Consider the following 19,769-nt stretch of genomic DNA (forward strand, 5'->3'; position numbering starts at 1 on the left):
CAGGCAGGCTCCCTGCCAGCCTCTGCGCTGCATGGCTCCCAGGAAGCAGCAGCATGTCCCTCCTCCGGCTCCTATGCACAGGGGCAGCCAGGGGACTCCTCATGCTGCCCCCACCCCAAGCTCCACCTCCACAGCTCCAATTGGCCAGGAATCATGGCCAATGGGAGCTGTGAGGGTGGCGCCTGCAGATGGGGAGGTGCGCAGAGCCACCTGGCTGTGCCATGGCTTACAAGCCAGAGGAGGCACACGCCACTGCTTCTGGGAGCTGCTTGAGGTAAGTGCGACAGGAGTCTGCACCCCTGAGCTACTCAACCCCCTGCCCCAGCCCAGAACCTCCTCCCGCTCTCCAAGCCCCTCAATCCGAGCCTGGAGTACCCTCCTACACCCCAAACTCCTCATTCCCAGCTCCATCCCAGAGCCTGCACCCCAACCAGAGCTCTTACACCCTGCCAGGCCTCAATCCCCTGTCCCAGCCCTGATCGCCTTCCTACACCCAAACCCCTCATTCCCAGCCTGCACCCCCAGCCAGAGCCCTCACACACACACGCCCTGCACCCCAACCCCCTGCCCTAGCCAAGAGCCCCCTCCCGCACTCCTAATGCCTCATTTCTGGCCCCACCCCAGAGCCCACACCCATAGCAGGAGCTCATACTGTACACACCCTGACCCCCTGATCCAGCTGGGTGAAAATGAGCAAGTGAGTGAGGTGGGGAGAGCAAGCGATAGAGGGATGGAGTGAGCAGGGGATCGGGGGCCTTGCAGAAGGGGTGGGACATGGGCGGGGCATCTGAGGAGGGGCAGGGCAGGGGGGGACAAGGGTGTTCCGTTTTATGCGAGTAGAAAGTTGGCCAGCCTACTCCTTAGTGTCCTCACACACACAGATCTTCCCCACCTCCTCACAACCTAGCTCCCTCCAGAGACCCACTCCCCCACATCCTGCCTTCTGACCGCACTCACCGGCCCTGCTGGGAGGTGACTGTGTCAGCTGGGCTGAGCCGGCAGTGCAGCCAGGGCTGGTCCCTTGGGAGGGGTGCGATCAGCCAGGCCAGGGCTGTCCCCGGCAGGCCCCCTTAGGACCCACTTGCCTGGAGAGGTCCATCCAAATCCCCTAGACTGCCATCCCTCCTGCCTGGCTGAGACTGACCAGGCTTCTGCACCAGCTCAGCTCTGGGGTGACAGGTGTGGCCCCACAGGTGGTGGAAAGCAGAGACTGCCTGGAGTCTGAAGTGCACTGGGGTCTGGCTGGGGGACAGAGAAGAGCCAGCTGGTGGGACCAGGGGGCAGAGAGGAGCCCTCGGCCAGTCGGTGGGCAGGCTGAGAGGAGCAAGTGGTGGTGATAGGGAGCCAGCAGGGTCTCAGTGCACAGTGCTAGTGCAGCAGGCTAGGGCCCCTTCTGGGCATGGACCCAGCTCCATGGAGTCCTGGCACTATTGTAAACTCAGCACTGACTACTATACAGAAACAGGGCACAAGCACCTTGTGCTCTGGAAAGCTCATGGATTTCTCTCTCTCTGTGGTGCAAGTCATTCTTTGCCATGCTCCCTTGCCCATGCAGCTAGCCAGGTGCACAGTGGGGTGTTTGCTGCAGTCCCTAAGAACAACGTAGCAGCAAGTACATGCCTTCTGTGCACTGGCATGCTGTGAGAGATATTCTACTTTGCTGAGTCATAGCTCCCATGGGATAAAATAAGACTTGACACCCTCAAGGTGGGGCTGTGCCATAAAGGACTACCAGGAAGGAAAGTGGCTTCAGGAATATAAGATCTTAGTTGCGTTGCAGCTAATCATTACAAGTGGTGATCAGTACAACTCAATTCCACTTAAGACATGGTTGATCGGTAACTACCTAAGCAGAGAAAGAAATGAAAACTAAGTGTCTAAATATAAGGAGATAATTGTGGAGCTCATCACATAATTATGAAAGTATCTTTGTGTTCATTTAAAAGGTATCTGTATTATGAGGGCTGTCCCAGTGGGGCTGGTCCTTTAAAGGGGGTTGGACCTGTGACAGGTCAGCAACTTCTCAGCTGCAACTGATCAGTGAGGGATCAGGTGATTACACAAGCTCAGCTGGGAATAGAGCTGCAGGGAGCAGGAAGGTTTCTATAGGTGATCCAGGGGGTGGGAGGGAAAAAGAACTGCAGGAAAGTGTTGGTTCGTGTACCTATTGTGTAAGTAGCTGTTGAGGATGTGAAAGATGAAAAGGGTGAGGAAAATGACAGGAAACAATGATGCCTCAATGGTAGCCATGTCAGAGGAAATTCCCCCCTCCACGCCTTCTGTTGGCAGCTGCACAAGAAGTCTGAGAAGTGAATACTTGACAGGTACAGCTCTACCTTGATATAACACTGTCCTTGAGAGCCAAAAAATCTTACCGTGTTATAGGTGAAACCGTGTTATATTGAACTTGCTTTGATCCACCGGAGTGCGCAGCCCCGCCCCCCTTCCGGAGTGCTGCTTTACCGCGTTATATCCGAATTCAAGTTATATCGAGTTAGCGGTGTAGTTACATTTAACAACTGATTCTGAAGCCTGAATTTTGAAGTGCAGCCTCAAAATGGAAGACATTGGTGACCCCTCCCCTCCATTCCCCTTTGCCAGGGACCCTGTTTGCCAGGGGGCAGACACATAGAGCTCAGAACCTCTTTAGGGCAGGGACTATGTTTTTGTTCTGTTTGTTGAATGCCTAGCACAATAGGATCCTGCTCCATGACTGGGGCTTCTATGCACTACTGTAAGCAAATAACAGAAAGGCTTTTAGAACCCTGTTATAGTCGTGCTGTCACTGTTAAGTGCTGCACATATAGTAATAGAATTTTGTTTGCATTTTATATAATTTAAAATAAAAAATAAAGGCTAATAATGTAGCATGTATTAACTGTATTGGTGTCTGATTTGATCATATCCTGCCAGCCACCCTTTTTGAATAGCAGAAAGGAATGACCTAATGGGCCATTGGTAGAGATACATCAGCCAGAATCTGTGTCTGGACTGATTTCAAGGCAGTAACACATCCTCTGATGGTCACCAATTTGTTGTAGGTTTAGCATTTTAAAATAAGTAAAAGAATGCCATGATTGTTTTCTTTTGCATTGCAATTTGATGTTCCTGTTCAAAATGTTCTGTGTAAATTAATTCTGTTTTGTGTGTGAATGAAGAATGTGTGGGTTAAAAAATGTGAAGGCCATTGCTGAACCAGATGGTCTAGGGAGGAATGGGAGACAGGAGGCTGCAACATGCCCCTATTGAAATGTCAGAGGAGGGCAGATTGATGATTCTAAAAATGAGACAGACACCTATAAATGGGGACAAAATAGCAGTAATCAAAACCAGCATGGAATAACTCCTTAAAAAAAAAAATAAAAAAACAAAATAAAAAATAAGAACAATTTGAAAAACAAGCACTCGTCAAACAATTGATTACAGCATGACGGTGCATAACTCATTGGTCCCAGTGAAGAAAAATCACTACATAAATAAGGTGCCTTGCCATGAAATTTTGGGTTCGTCCTGCCAAGACTTCCCCAGAGCATCATGTCGTGACCGACAGAACCCAGCTCCTCCCCACTAGATTGATCCAGACTGGTAACTATAACATCAACTGGTGGGACTGTGTGTGTGTGTGTGTGTGTAGTGTGACTGAATGCATATGCTAATTGTTGTACCTTCAATAAACATGGTGTATTGCCTTTTCCCCAGAAAAAAGATCCTGTGTGCTTCTTATAAGCATAACACACCCACCTCAGCAGTTGTCACTAAACAAATAATAAAAGGTAGGATATTTTTTCCACCTACATTTTACATTTTAATTTTTCCTTCATCCTTTAAAACAGAAGCATTAGCTCACAGTGTATCAGCACAAAGGAATTTGAATTACCATGGTCAGGAGGCATGCAGTATGTTCAATTTCTCTTTTAATTTTGTCAAAAATGTGAAGGAATTTCTCTTGCCCCTCCCCTACCTACAACAAGCACTTACAACATGATCATAGGTGTAAATCTTAACATCAACAACAGGCCCAAATCCTCTTTTTGTGTGGAATCTGTCTTGTCAAACAAAAATATCATCGAGCTCACGTGCCAATTTAGGCATGTGCTTCCAATTATTTTCTTCCAGTTCCTTATCTAAAATTGGAAGTTGTATTGGTGTATGAACAAAAATGTTCTCTCTCGTGGTTTATCTTCTCTTCTTGCTGGATCAAACAATAAAGTCATAAGGATATATTTATATATTTAAAAATTAGCCTCCATTTATATTTATTTTCTGATATAGCTGATTAAGGGCCAATCTTTAAAAAATGAGCAAAGCCCAAGTAAAATGCCTTGTTTAGCACCAAGATATGCTAAAAGCCAGTGGATCTGGAGGAAAATTTCTGTGCCAAAATGAGCTCCATGGGTGTCAGCATAACTGGGCTGTGGGCATGGGGTGAAGGGAGATTTATTTCCACTGGGTAAAGGGATAGCAGATGCGGCCTTGTGACCCCTTCTTATCCAGGGTCTAGCCCAAACTAATCTGAAGTGTGCACAAACCCATTAACCATATCTCCATTGGTAGGCAACATGCGCAATCTTTACTCCCAACATTTTCCTGAAAACCTTGGACATCACTTCCACAGCGTGCACATGTTCTCATAATTTGCTCAGCGAAATGCATCATTTCTGGGCATTTGACAATTAAGGATTTGGTCAAGTATGTTTAAAGTGCACAAACAAATGTCTACATGCTAGCAATTTCTAGGATTATTTTGCTATGGACACAGATCCACAGATAAATTCTACATTGTGCCTTAGGTAGCATGAAAGCCAACAAAGGGGGTGGCAAATAAGATGGAAAAGAAATCGCCTGCCTTATAGATTCACAGAAATGTAGGGCTGGAATGGACCTTGAGAGGTCATCAAGTCCAGTCCCCTGTGCTCAGACAGGACCCAGTAAACCTAAACCATTTGTGACAGGTGTTTGTCCAACCTGTTCTTAAAAACCTCCAATGATGGGGATCCCATAACCTCCCTTGGAAGCCTATTCCAGTGCTTTGTTACAACTATAGTTAGAAAGTTTTTCCTAATATCTAACCTAAATCTCTTTTGCTGCAGATTAAGCCCATTGCTTCTTGTCCTACCTTCAGTACACATGGAGAACAATTGATCACAGTCCTCTTTATAATAGCCCGTAACATATTTGAAGAGTATTATTAGGTCTCTGCTCAGTTTTATTTTCTCAAAACTAAACATGCCCAGTTTTTTTTAACTATTCCTCAGAAGTCAGGTTTTCTAAACCTTTTATCATTTTTATTATTCTCCTCTGGACTCTCTCCAGTCCATCCACACCTTTCCTAAAGCACGATGCCCAGCACTGGACACAGGACACCAGCTGAAGACTCACCAGTTCCAATTAGAGTAGGACAATTACCTCCGATGCCTTACATAAAATACTCCTGTTAATACACCCTAGAATGACAGCAACTTTGTTTACGACTTCATCACATTGTTGGCTCATATTTCATTTATGATCCTCTATAAAGCCCAGATCCTTTTAGCAGTACTACCACCTACCCAGTTATTCCCCATTTTGTAGTGCATCTGATTTTTCCTTCCTAAGCATACTTCTTTGCAGTTAACTTTATTGAATTTCATCTTGTTGAATTCATACCAATTCTCCAATTTGTCAAGGTCATTTAGAATTCTAATTCTGTCCTCCAAAGTGCTTGCAACCCTCCCACGTTGGTTTTATCTTTATAGGTATTGAAGTTAAGCTGACTGATCTATAGTACTGAGGGTCCGCTTTGTTCCTCCTTTTAAAGATAGGTACTATGTTTGTTCGTCTCCAGTCCTGTGGAACCTCACTCATCCTCCATGAGTTCTCAAAGATTGCTTCAGCTAGTTCTTTAAGTACCCTAGGATGAATTTCACCAGGCTCTGCTAACTTGGATATACGTAACTTATCTAAATGTTCTTTAATGTATTCTTTCTCTATTTTGGCTTGCATTTCCTTCCTCTTGTCAATATTAATGTGTTGAGTATCTGGTCACATTTTAGTGAAAACTGAAGTGAACTATGCTTAAACAACTCAGCCTTCTTGATGTCATCAGTTATTAGCTCTTCTTCCCCACTAAACAGAGAACCTACACTTTCCTTAATCTTTCTCTTGCTTCTAATGTATTTAAAGAACTTCTTATTGCTTTTCATGTCCCTTGATAGTTGTTTCTTATTTGGTCCCTAAATGGTTGTGCTATTCTTTTGTACTCCTGCTTAGCAATTCGTCTACGTTTCCACTTTTCGTAAGAGTCCTTTTTTATTTTCAAGTCATTAAAGAGCTCCTGTTTTGGTGCCATATTGTCACTGTATTATTCTTCCTCGCTCCCCCTCACATTGGGATAGTTTGCAATTGTGCCTTTAATATTGTCTCCTTCAAGAACTGATAGCTCTCCCGAACACCTTTTTCCCCGTAGATTTTCTTCCCATGGTACGTTGGCCTTAGAATCATGAAATCTATAATTTCATGATCAGTTTCTCACAAATTGCCTTCTAGCTTCAGATTCACTACCAATTCCTCCTTGCTGGTCAGAATCAAGCCTAAAACAGGTGTCCCCAAAGCATTCCAAGAACTTATTGGAAATTTTGTTTTGCCATATTACCTTTTCCACAGATCTCAGTGTAATTAAAGTCCCCCATTACTACCAGGTCTTTTGTTGCCTATGTGCTAATATTTCCAGTTCTTCCTGTTTATTCCCCATACTCTTTGCCTTATTAAACTATCACTAATTTAAAACAACGTTAGAAGATACTTTCAAACTCTGGTAATTTTTAATGGTATTTTTAAATTATTTTTTTCAATAAATAGATGAACATGCTGCTCAAAATAAGTAAGCCACCAGTGAAATCCTGGCTTCATTGAAGTCCCTGGCTAAACTCCCATTGTCTTCAAAGGGGACAGGATTTCACCATAGATACCAAATGAGAAACTATATCAATAGAAAACTAAATCTAATAATGTTCCTTGTTTGAGAAGATATGCTCTCAGCATGAAAGGGATAAAAGGATAAACATAGTCATTACATATTTTTCAGAGGCAGGAATCCATATTCATATATGTTTTATAAATTTCACCTAGTACTCCATACCATCCAGTGTAAACTATCACAATCCAGACAGACACACATTTATCTGAGAAAAACATTTTTAAAATTCGACCTATTTCACCAAGAGCCATCTAAAAGTAAGCTCTGAAAGGGAAGATCTTGCTTAACTTCATCAAAATGAATCGGAAGAAAACAGAGAGTGGGCTCTTCACCTGCACTCCAGCCTTTTCATGCTGACTAAAAAAGGCAGAGTGGCCCTACAAGCTCTGTAAACTGCCAGAGAAGGATTCCCCCAGCACAGACACCAGGGGAACAGCTATCAAGATACTCTTCCATAGACCTCCTCACAAGTCCTAATGTAGGGGGCATTCTAGGGCTGGAATGGCATCATGTAATACTCCTGGGATTTCAGACAGAGTTGCAACCCATAGGGCAGCCTGGAGAGGCTGCCATAAACTTACGCGGGGCCCTGGCCCTGTTCACCCTAGGGACCTCTTGGGTCTCTGGAGCAGCCCAGGAGTGAGGGTATAAAAGTGGCTTAGAGACACATTTGTCTCTCTCCCTGGGCTGCAAGTTATGTGCTGTCTCTCTTAGGCTCTGTCTATGCGGCAGCTAGGAGAGTGTTTCCTAGCGTGGGTAGACAGATGTGTGCTTGAACTTGCATGCTAAAAATAGCAGTGGGGTCAAAGTAGCGCTGTGAGTGGCATCAGCTAATTACCTAGGCACCGTCCTACCTGAACCTCATGCTATGTACTCAGGCGGCTCACCCAAGACAATGCCTGTGTCACTGCAGCTGCACTGCTGTTTTTAACATGCTGGCTGCGGCAGAGCTAGCACAAGTCTGTCTGTGTAAACATAGCCTTAGAGGCATAGTTCCTACAACTCATGGTTTAAATCAGTGGTTCTCAACCTTTTTCACACTATTTTTCACCCCAGGACCCATTTTCAGATCTAGTGAACAATCCCCTCCACCCTTTAACAATATGGGAAGGCAGGGTGGTTGTGACCCCTTGATACCTGTGCATGACCCTCAGGTCAAGAACTCACATTGTTTTTATCTATACGGTTACATGAAACTTGATATAAGCTATTTCATTGGGGAAGGGATAAAACTAAACAATAAGATAGTGGGGTTTTGTTTTTGTTTTTTTTTTGACTTTGCATCTGTGGCTTTTCTTTACCCTGATCTTCAGAACTCCCAACTTGAACAAAAACTCCATGGAGACAAACATTACAAACTCAATTAATTATATCTCCCTTTTCAGAAGTATAATTTAGGGTTGTTTCCAAAGTTATCTTGCACAGACTACTACAGCAACAAACATAAGACCATGCTGATCACAAGATCCTCCCATTGGCTTGTCTAATCTCATCTAGAGTATGGAAGGTTAATAAAAAAGTCTAAAGACTAAACACTAAAACTAGTGCCAAAATTAGTTTGACTCATTCATTCTTTCTAGAAGCTGATGCCTAGATAGCCAGTGTCCTCTGAGATTCTTGCTCCTGACTTCAAACAGATTTTATATTTGCCACTCATAATTCCAGTGGTCACTAAATTCCAGTTAAGATTTAAAACTCCTTAAGATACAATATATTACACTTCCTCTTCAAAATATGTAAGAAGTGCCATTTTAATATAAAAACTTTATTAACAGAACATAAATCAGCAGAGTGAAATGTGCGTGTGACTGAATGAAAGACAGACAGACAAACATTCTACTTCCGATTCAGCTCGTACTGAAAGTTTCTGGGTACGTAAGAACTTACAAACCCAAACCAGGGCCTTTTTTAAAAAAAAGCTAAAACAAAAATGTCCAAAGGTAACCAGAAGAAAAACTTCTGTTTAGCTGGAGTTAAGATTGTAATTCCATATCAGTAACTTAAGGGAAACACATAAAAGAACATTGAAATTGGGAGGCATTTAGAAAGCCATACGATTTTTGCTTAAGGTCAAACTAAAAAAACGGGAACGTATGAAAATACAGAGTTCTGTATTCCCTGCCTGTGTTCATTCAAAACAGACTAGTAAGGTGTGGTCTGTTGGCTGGCCACAAGATCTCTGCCTGCTCTGATCCAGTGATCCAAACCTTTTCTTAGGGGAGGTAGAGAGGCAATTGTCTTTATTCCTGTCAGTAGGTTGTGTAACGGGGTATACTGGCCCTTTAAAACTGAGCTGGGAAGTCTCTGGGGCAATATTACTCCTTTCTAGGTATAGCGTCTTAAAAAAAGACAGAACTGTGGGACAAAGGAACTGATTACCCTGAAAGAGGAAGTGGTCTCAGAGTGGCAGTTTGGGGTTTGGGAAGGTATCCAGGCCGCTGACTCTGTGTAAGGCTTGGGACCAGAGATTTGAGCGTGGGCAGGGCAAGACTCCTCTACAACTTAACCAGAACAAATCCGGGAAAATGAAATCCCAGGGTCTGCTGTAGACCTCTACAGAAAGGCATACTTGGAGAGGCTGCAAGACAGCAGCCTCTCCTTCCTAGTAACTTAGGAGAGTGTGGAGGGAACTGGAACTGCTGCTAGATCCTGAAGCAGGGAGAATGCTGCTTAATTTGCCTTTAGCTGCCAAACCTCTGGGGAGAGCCTCATAACCCACCAGGAACACTTGGCAGGAAGAAGCCCTGTGGGCAGGCCATTCTCTAACAATATTACAACAATTTTCAGTTTGTTTAGATTTTACCACAAGAGCTCTAGGGAGAGAAATCCCTCCAGTTAGAGGCAGTACTGCTTGTTTTTAAAATAGCTTAATAAGCAAGACCTCCAGGGAACACTGGTCTGTTACAGGCTGGAATAGCACACCCAGAGGGAATGGATTCCAAGGTTAATGCAGAATCAATGCCCCCAAATAGCCAACCCCTCATCCCAATGTAATGAGAAATCTGTACTCCTGCACAGGGTACATCTTCAAACTGAGACAATGTGAATCATGTGCCTACATCACTGTACCATACCAGACATAGAATCATAGGACTGGAAGGGACTTTGAGAGGTCATTTAGTCCAGTCCCCTACACTCATGGCAGGACTAAGTATTATCTAGGCCTGGGGTCGGCAATCTTTCAGAAGTGGTGTGCCGAGTCTTCATTTATTCACTCTAATTTAAGGTTTCGTGTTCCAGTAATACATTTTAACGTTTTTAGAAGGTCTCTTTCTATAAGTCTGTAATATATAACTAAACTATTGTTGTATGTAAAGTAAATAAGGTTTTAAAAATGTTTAAGAAGCTTCATTTAAAATTAAATTAAAATGCAGAGCCCCCCGGACCAGTGGCCAGGACCCAGGCAGTGTGAGTGCCACTGAAAATCAGCTCATGTGCCACCTTTGGCACCTGTGCCATAGGTTGCCTACCCCGATCTAGGCCATCCCTGACAGGTGTTTTTCTAACCTGCTCTTAAAAATCTCCAATGACAGAAATTCCACAACCTCCTTGTGTAACTTATTCCAGTGCTCAACTACCCTCACAGGAAGTTTTTCCTAATGTCCAACCTAAACCGCCCTTGAGGCAAATTAAGCCCATTGCTTCTTGTCCTATCTTCAGAGGTAAAGGAGAACAATTTTTCTCCCTCCTCTTTGTAACAACCTTTTATGTATTTGGAAACTGCTATCATGTCCCCTCTCAGTCTTCTCTTCTCTAGACTAAACAAATTTCCCTTTCCAATATACCCTCATAGGTCATGTTTTCTAGACCTTTAATCATTTTTGTTGTTCTTCTCTGGACTTTCTCTAATTTGTCCATGTTTCCTGAAAAGTGGCGCCCAGAACTGGACACAATACTCCAGTTGATCAGGGTGGAGCAGAGCGAAAGATTTACTTCTCATGTCTGTTTTACAACACGGCTGCTAATACAGCCCAGAATGATGTTTGCTTTTTTTGAAACACAGTGTTACACTATTCGCTCCTATTTAGCTTGTGATCCAGTATGACCCCAAGATCCCTTTCTGCAGTACTCCTTCCTAAGCAGTCATTTCCCATATGGAATACCCAACCGCTACTTATGTGCCACCTACACAATCAAACTATCCTCCAATGCATCCTCCACTGCAAGACTGCAATATTAACATCTCACAGATTTAAGGCCAGAGGGGACTTTTATGATCATCTAGTCTAACCTTCTACAAAACACAGGTCATAGAATTTCACCCAGTGATTCCTGTAGTTGCTGGAATTATGCTTCCTTACTACATATGTGAACACTATGGAGCACCATGCCATGTGGTTTAACTAAAGACTGCCCTCTACACCCCCATGTACACACATAAGACTTACCCTTTCTCCTCCTCACCTTTCCAACAGAGTTCCCTCAAACCAGCCATTGGAAATTTTACCAAGAGCTATAAGAATTTGCCAATGTCTTACACCTATCCAAGTTTTCAAACTTCCTCCTCTCAGAAATGGTTATTTTCTGATGTGGGGCTTCAACTAACTTCCTCCAAAATTTAAATCCAAATCTGTTAATTTACTTTGACTGGCTTATTCACCATCATCCCCTCCATTTTCCACCTTTCTTGCATGAGGAACTAACCGGAAGCTGTGGTGTGTATTAAAAAGTGTATGCATTTATGTAAATGAAATGGGGGGTGACAAAGGCTCCCAGGAAACTCAGTAACATACCAGCTGAATCCAGAAACCATTAGGAAAACCAAACACAAAATATTCTGTTTTGAATCAGTTAAATGTTGCACTGCATTTCCCTATTATGGCACATTGCTTTGTGGGATTTGCAGTGTGAGGTGGCTGATGCCCCTCATTCTCTCCTACAGGCTGAGCTCGCTGGATGGACTACAGTTTCTCCTATGGAGTGCAGTGTCCCCGCAAACTAAGTGGTGCGATGCATAACAGGAGCCAGTCCACGGCACAGAACGGGAACATCAGATCAGAACTATAACTCCCATAAGGCAAAAACAATGAGGAGTACTTGTGGCACCTTAGAGACTAACAAGGTGTGAGTAACAGTAGGGGGAAATTAGTTTTTAGTTTCTGTAGTGACCCATCCACTCCCAGTCTTTATTCAAACCTAATTTGATGGTGTCCAGTTTGCAAATTAATTCCAGTTCTGCAGTTTCTCATTGGAGTCTGTTTTTGAAGTTTTTTTTGTTGAAGAATTGTCACTTTTAAGTCTGTTATTGAGTGTCCAGGGAGGTTGAAGTGTTCTCTGACTGGTTTTTGAATGTTATAATTCTTGGCATCTGATTTGTGTCCATTTATTCTTTTGTGTATAGATTGTCTGGTTTGGCCGATGTACATGGCAGGGGGCATTGCTGGCTAATTTCCCCATACTAATTTCCCACTACTGTTACTCACACCTTCTTGTCAACTGTTTGAAATAAGCCACCCTGATTACCACTACAAAAGTGACTTTTTGTCCTGTTGATAATATCCCACTTTAATTGAATTGTCTCATTAGAACTGACCCCTCACTTGGTAAGGCAATTCCCATCTTTTCATGTACTGTTTTATATATATATATATATATATTCCTAATGTATTTTCCACTCCATGCATCTGATGAAGTAGGTTTTAGCCCACAAAAGCTTATGCCCAAATAAATTTGCTAGTCTCTAAGGTGCCACAAGTACTCCTCATTGTTTTTGCTGATACAGACTAACATAGCTACCACTCTGAAACCTGTTCCCATAAGGCAAACAATCACAACAGGGAAATGCAGTTTATTGTTAAACTGACTCAAAACTAAACATTTAGTTGTTTCCAAACTGAATTTTTTAAATTTTTTTTTCTCAGAACAAAGTCAGGGACAATGCATCAGACATGGCAAGAAAGGGCAAGTGAGGCGTATTGGTGCTATTACTTCTTTAACCTTCTAATCTGCCTTATCTAATATACAGACCTGAGTAAATTCATCTTAAAACAACTCGAAGTTGCTCAGCATGCCCAGAACAGCACAAGTAACTTGAGCAAAAAGACAGACCTCACTCCCTAGGGAAGTATGCTTTCCAAGCACAACTCATGTCACAGGACTGAGTTCACAATGTGTGAAAGCACTTGAGCAAAACTACAAAAAAGTATAACTCATATATTCACTTCACTTGGGACAATTAGTCCATAGAATCAGTGCACTGAAGAATTTAATCTAGGAAGAAGGATTGAAGAAACAAAATAGATACAGTTTGGCTAAGCAGTTATAAAAAAATATTGGAAAGGTGTCAAAATCAGGAACACAGAGAAATTTAGGACTACAGATGAGTACAGACAAGGAAAATCGGCTGAAATTAGGAAATGGTAAATTTAAGCTAAGCGTCACGACTAAAATTCCTGACAGCAAGTTTTCTTAGACTGTGGAACCGTTTGCAAGGAAAGTGATGGACGTCTTATCACTTAGGACTAGACTACAAGGAACAATCCTATCCTTGGCAGGAAAGGGACTAAATAAGCAGTAAGTCTATTCCATCTCTAGTTCTACAGCAGCACATAAAACTGTGCTGTCAGCCCCTATCTCCCATTTGCTGAATTTTCAGACATCTCTCTTTTTCCCAGGCTGCAGCACATGCCTGGAGGAGCTCGCTGTAAACACCACAAAACTCTTTCATTATTTACCTTCAAACTCTCCTTCTCCATGAGGCCTACAGAAAACTTGACAATGGCTAGGCTGCTTGTGGGCCAAGACCATTGTCTGTCATGCTGACCAAGGGGGTCTCATAGGTCTGGTCTACACTACACGTTTAAACCAAATTTAGCAGCGTTAAACCGATTTAACCCTGCACCCGTCCACACAACGAGGCTCTTTATATCGATATAAAGGGCTCTTTAAACTGGTTTCTGTACTCCTCCCCGACGAGAGGAGTAGCGCTGAAATCGGTATTGCCATGTCAGATTAGGGTTAGTGTGGCCGCAAATCGACAGTATTGGCCTCCGGGTGGTATCCTACAGTGCACCATTGTGACTGCTCTGGAAAGCAATCTGAACTCGGATGCACTGGCCAAGTAGACAGGAAAAGCCCCGCGAACTTTTGAATTGCATTTCCTGTTTGCCCAGCGTGGAGCTCTGATCATCACGGGTGGCTATGCAGTCCCAAATCCAAAAAGAGCTCCAGCATGGACCGTACGGGAGATACTGGATCTGATTGCTGTATGGGGAGACAAATCTGTTTTATCTGAGCTCCGTTACAGAAGACGAAATGCCAAAGCATTTGAAAAACATCTCCAGGCTATGATACAGAGTCCACAGCACAGTGCTGTGTGAAAAGCGTAACGGAAAGCCAAAGAATCAAATGGACGTTCATGGGGGGGGGGGGGACTGAGAACTCCAGCTATTCCACAGTCCCCACAGTCTCCGAAAAGCATTTGCATTCTTGGCTGAGCTCCCAATGCCTGTAGGGTTAAACACATTGTCCGGGGTGGTTCAGGGTATATCTCGTTAATTTACCCCCTCTCACCCCCCGTGAAAGAAAAGGAAAAAAAATCGTTTCTTGACTTTTTTCAATGTCACCCTACGTCTACTGCATGCTGCTGGTAGACGCGGTGCTGAGGCACTGAACAGCAACATCCTCTCCCCTCCCCTCCCCAGTGGCAGACGGTACAGTACAAAAGGACTGATAGCTGTCCTCATCAACCCATGAGTGCTCCTGGCTGTCCTCAGGTGAGGTCGGCCGGGGGCGCCTGGGTAAAAATAGGAATGATTCCTGGTCATTCCCAGCAGATGGTACAGAATGGCTGGTAACCATCCTCATCATAGCAACTGGGGGCTGAGTTCCATCAGCTCCCCCCTTTCCTGTGTAAAGAAAAGATTCTGTACTGCCTGGACTATCATAGCAGTTGGAGGCTGCCTCCCCCTCATTTTATCTCACTAAAAAGTCAGTGTTTCTTATTCCTGCATTCTTTTTTACTTCATCACACAAATGGGGGGACACTGCCACGGTAGCCCAGGAAGGTTCGGGGAGGAGGGAAGCAACAGGTGGGGTTGTTGCAGGGGCAACCCCGGGAATGGCATGTAGGTCATCATTTCTGCTGGATCTGACATGGAGCGGCTGTGCTCTCTGGTTCTCTGATACACTGGTTCTCTAGTACACTTGCCCCATATTCTAGGCAGGACTGACTATTTTTAGATAAAACATAAAGGAGGGAATGACCTGGGGAGACATTCTCATTTTTGTCTTTGTGCCCCCAGCCGACCTCAGCGAATGCCAGCCAGGAGCACCCATGACAGCAGCAGACGGTACAGAACGACTGATAACCGTCTCTGCTACCTTACAAAGGCAAATGAATGCTGCTGTGTACCACTGCAGTACTGCCTCTGTCAGCGGCATCCAGTACACATATGGTGACAGTGACCGAAGGCAAAACAGGCTCCATGGTTGCCATGCTATGGCGTCTGCCAGGGCAATCCAGGGAAAAAGGGCGCGAAATGATTGTCTGCTGTTGCTTTCACAGAGGAAGGAATGAGTGACGACATTTACCCAGAATAACCCGCGACACTGTTTTTGCACTATCATGCACTGGGATCTCAACCCAGAATTCCAATGGGCGGGGGAGACTGCGGGAACTATGGGATAGCTACCCACAGTGCAACGCTCCAGAAATCGACGCTAGCCTCAGTACATGGACGCACACCGCCGAATTATTGTGCTTTGTGTGGCCGCGTGCACTCGACTTTATACAATCTGTTTTACAAAACCGGTTTATGTAAAATTGGAATAATCCTATAGTGTAGACATACCCATAGTTTCCTTGTATTTCCCCATTTATCTGTATCCATCCGTTGTCTCTTGTCTTAGACTGTAAGCTCCTTGGAGTGGGGACTGTCTTTCTGCTCTGTGTTTCTACTGCGCCTAGCACAACAGGGTTCTGGCTCCACAACTACAGCAGCACAAACAATAAATCATAGATGATAATGTACTCAATGCAAAAGACTGGAAAAAAAGTACTCTGCTCACTAGTACTTATTCCAGTACAGGACACTGACATTTACAGGCCTGGTTAAGCTCTCGGTATAACGAACAAAAACCACAAATTTCTAGTCTTCATGGTTGTGGAGAATAGCTTGAAAAAAACGAACCCAATAGATTATGACACCAAGAGGCAAATAAAAAAAATCTCTACAAGTTATTATTTTTAACTCTGTCATGATGTTTGGGACTGGTGATGCTAATAAGAGTAATGGAGAACAGGAGCAGGATCTAAAAGAAAGATACCTAGCGTGTACTAATACCTGTATTATATACCCTGGGTTTATCTAGGCTTTCCACCAGGTGTGGGAGCCCAGATACAGGAATACTCTACTAATACGTGTGGCAGATGAGATGAATGCTTATGGTCAATCTTATAACATACCTCACATGGCTTTTACCTTACTATAGCAAAGTATGAACATTAAAACAGTCATAACATGTTGCCTTTTGTCTTTAAGTAGAAAATACATATGTGCCTATTTGGCTTTGATCACACTGGCTTTTTTATTTCAAAATGCTTTTGCTCAATGCATTGAGCAAGTTCAGTCATTTGAAGATGTATGTGATGGAATGATGAATAAGCTGTACCCTGGTGCCCTTGGTCATACAATAGAGAGAGGATTCCTGGTAGCACTGTACTCGGTGTAACTGGCTTTGGGGAGGAAAATTCCTTGAAAGCGGCACAACATTCAACAAAAGTAACAGAAAAAGAATGTGTAGGAGGAGAACAAATCAGTTAACAAATCTTTATTTCAGATACTGTAGATAAAATATAGCTAGCTAACTATACTACTACTATTAAAATGACACACTGATTGCCAAATTCAAATGTTCAAGTTGAAAATATTCCTCTTAATTTTGAACTTTACCGTCATCTTGAACCCTCTGGAGTTTAAAAAAGTCCCTGTGTGTTTTCAGCATGCACAGATGATACTCAGAAAAGCATGCTACTCTCATTGCTGTTTTAGGGGCAGTACCACGTCTAAAGAAACAGCATGGGCATTGCCCAGTGGAGACTTTCCAATAATCTTTATTCACAGGGGTTTATCATGGGTTATGAAAAAGGTGGCAGGACTTTCCTTGAGGAACACAAGGATGCTTGAGGAGCACATTGGAACATGTCAAGAATTCCCCCTGCAAGCACTTCAATGAAAAATATCTTTCAAGTGTAATTTTCTGTAGGTTTGCTGTTTCTTAGGAAGGTCAGGCTGTTTGACTATGTTGGGTCCATATTCATTTGCTTTGAACTTGTAGCTGGACTGTTAACAGTACTCCAACATGACTTCTAAACCAGGAGGCTAAGTTTAGCTAGCCAAGCATCCAAACAAGTAAATGGATTTAAGAAATATGAAGTGGATTCTATATATTATCATCCAATTCAGCTTTCAACATGTCTGAAAAAGAGAAAAGGTAGAGGGGATATATATAAAAGTTACTCACTGAGTGCTTTGCTTGTAGCAAGATTCCGGCTGCAGCCCAAACAGATAGTCTCTCTTATGGAGCCAGTAGGTTCCCAAAACTTAATAAAGAAGGAAGCAGCTGGGTCAGCATTCAAAATACCTTCCAAGACTTTGTGGACCAACACAAAAAGCTAATGAAGCTCCTGCTCCTTTCAAGCCCAGCACAGAACCAGAGTAAATGAGGGTCCATCAATTGAGTCTGAAGGGTTAAGGTGGGTTTTCTCCATGTGTTAACAACAGTTAATACAGTCCCTGACTCAGATCTAACCAGGTCATGCCAGCTCTCCTTGGGTAGCCAGGAGATAAGCTCACCAATTCCCTCCCAGCACTTCTTGTCAGCGAGGTTCGTACATTCATAAATAACATCAGAAGGGACCACTGTGAGCATCTAGTCTGATCTCCTCTGTAACACAGGCCATAGGACTTCCCAGATTTAATTCCTGTTTGGACTAGAACATAGCTTTTAGAAAAACCTCCCATCTTGATTTAAAATTTTCCAGAGATGGCAATTCTATCGCAACCCTTGGTTAGTTGTTCCAAGCAGGTTCAGCAATTGCCCTTGCTATGATCATAGCAGGAAGGAGAGGGATTTTATTGCACTCAGGCTCTCAACCCAGTGGCCTTCTCTTTGCACCTTTCTCTTATGTGACCCCCAGCAGGAATCTCTCTCCAGTCATCAAATCTGATAATTTAGCTGAGTTAGTCCTTACCCTTTTCCCATCTGTCGGCTGCTAACCCTTCCCTACACCCTCTGAGTGTGCAGTAGGTATGCCCTATCAGACTTATGTAAAATTAGAGTTACCAAAAGAAACTGGCCATTTGTTACTAAAAATGATAGTGTATCAGAGTCTTTATTCTTCCTCCCTCCTCATGTTGATATTTCACCTTGGACCTGTCCTATGAAATAAATAATAGCACCACCTCATTATGTTTTAATGTGTTGTAGTTCATATCTGAAAAGGTCAAAAACTAAAAATAATCTAACTAGGCCATCTATTCTACAACAGTTCTATTTAAAAGTGGTTGAGTATGTGTACGTGCACGTGAGCTGGTAACAGTGGGAGCCCAAACTCAAACTTGACTCTGTATGGCTGCAACTTCACTTGGATACTGACAGTTTACAACAATCTATGTTTTTGCAAAGTCATAATTTGCTGCCATGGAAAGAATTCCATTAGCAGAAAATAAATGCGTTGCCTCAAATCTTCAGGGAAAGAAATATTCCAGGAGGAGGAGAACTTTTTTTTTCCCTTGCAACTACAAGAAAGAAGCAGCCAGAAAAACAGAGAGGGGGAGGAGGGAATGGAGGTTGGGTACATGGTTTTGAGATGCTGACGTGGAAGATAAATAACCAAGGCTTGGGTAATAAAACTAAAACACTAATATTGTTCCTTCCAGCGCAAGGCCCAAATCTAGGTTTATCTCAGGGCAAATCTGATACAAAACCTCTTTGTAGAACTATCTTTTGATGAATATTCAAGTTGTTCTTAGAAGAATACAGGAAGGGAAAGGTTTGTAATCTGAAAAAGGAAACAACAGGAAGAAAATGAAATGAAATAACCGAGACACAGTTTTGAAATGGTAAAGGTTTCCCTTTTGAAAGTCATATTAGGACTGGTGAAAAGTGCCCGATTACTAGCCCAGGGGAATGAAGTATCCACAGAATAACGACAACATGAGCGGTGCTAGTATACAATCTGTCTCAACCATACACTGGAGGGATCACCTCTAGGCCTCAAGTGGTGTAAACTGTCATAGCTCCACTGCAGTCAATGGAGCTCTGACAATTACAGTAACTGAAGACCTACTCCTGTCAGTTTTTCCAACAATTTAATTCTTGGCCTCTCTGCTGAGACTTCCAACAGAGTTCCCAGTTAGTTTCCCTATGTCCTACCCTTCTCCTTTTTAGGCCCAATTCTGTGAAGTGCTTCTCAACATGAATTGAGGACACTCAGAGTTAGGACCATAGTTTGATTCATTAGACTGCAATACTATAGCCAGCTCAAAGCCTGCCCAAACCAGGCCTGAGATTTGGTAAGCAGGATTCATTGCCAAGTGTCAACCATCAGCTCAGCTGAAAGGGTCAACCAATATGTTATGCTTTGTTCCTTAATATCGTCATGCCAATGTAAGTTAGGAAGAGACACCTCATTATAAGGAAAAATCCACTCCAGACATTTACCTGGTGTTCTCCCACTACTACTATTAAAATTGTCATCAGTAGTGTGAAAGTATGAAATAAAGGTTAGAGAAAATGTTATTTATGCTAAGGAATCTGATCCCACATCTCAAAATTATTTTTCTTGCTGTCCTCATATTTTGTCCTGGGC

At 43.1% G+C, this 19,769-nt stretch overlaps 1 protein-coding gene across 5 annotated transcripts in view; it reads right to left on the reverse strand.

Moving 5' to 3' along the window:
- Positions 1 to 19,769, reverse strand: part of AIG1 (androgen induced 1) — a 196,986-nt gene that overhangs the window by 71,408 nt on the left and 105,809 nt on the right. Inside the window, exons 4-5 of one of the 5 annotated variants that reach the window (XM_050949901.1) lie at positions 18,886 to 18,959; positions 16,712 to 17,373 (exon numbers count right to left, since the gene is read on the reverse strand). The exons of 3 other annotated variants lie outside the window; for them this stretch is intronic. In XM_050949901.1, coding sequence (XP_050805858.1) covers positions 18,927 to 18,959 — 33 coding nt within the window. In that variant the 3' untranslated portion in view covers positions 16,712 to 17,373; positions 18,886 to 18,926. Of the gene's footprint in view, positions 1 to 16,711; positions 17,374 to 18,885; positions 18,960 to 19,769 lie in introns of those variants that run through there. One more of the 5 variants, XM_050949900.1, reaches the window with a different exon arrangement.

The sequence above is a fragment of the Gopherus flavomarginatus genome, chromosome 4 (genome assembly GCF_025201925.1).
Source record: "Gopherus flavomarginatus isolate rGopFla2 chromosome 4, rGopFla2.mat.asm, whole genome shotgun sequence".
NCBI lineage: Eukaryota > Metazoa > Chordata > Testudines > Testudinidae > Gopherus > Gopherus flavomarginatus.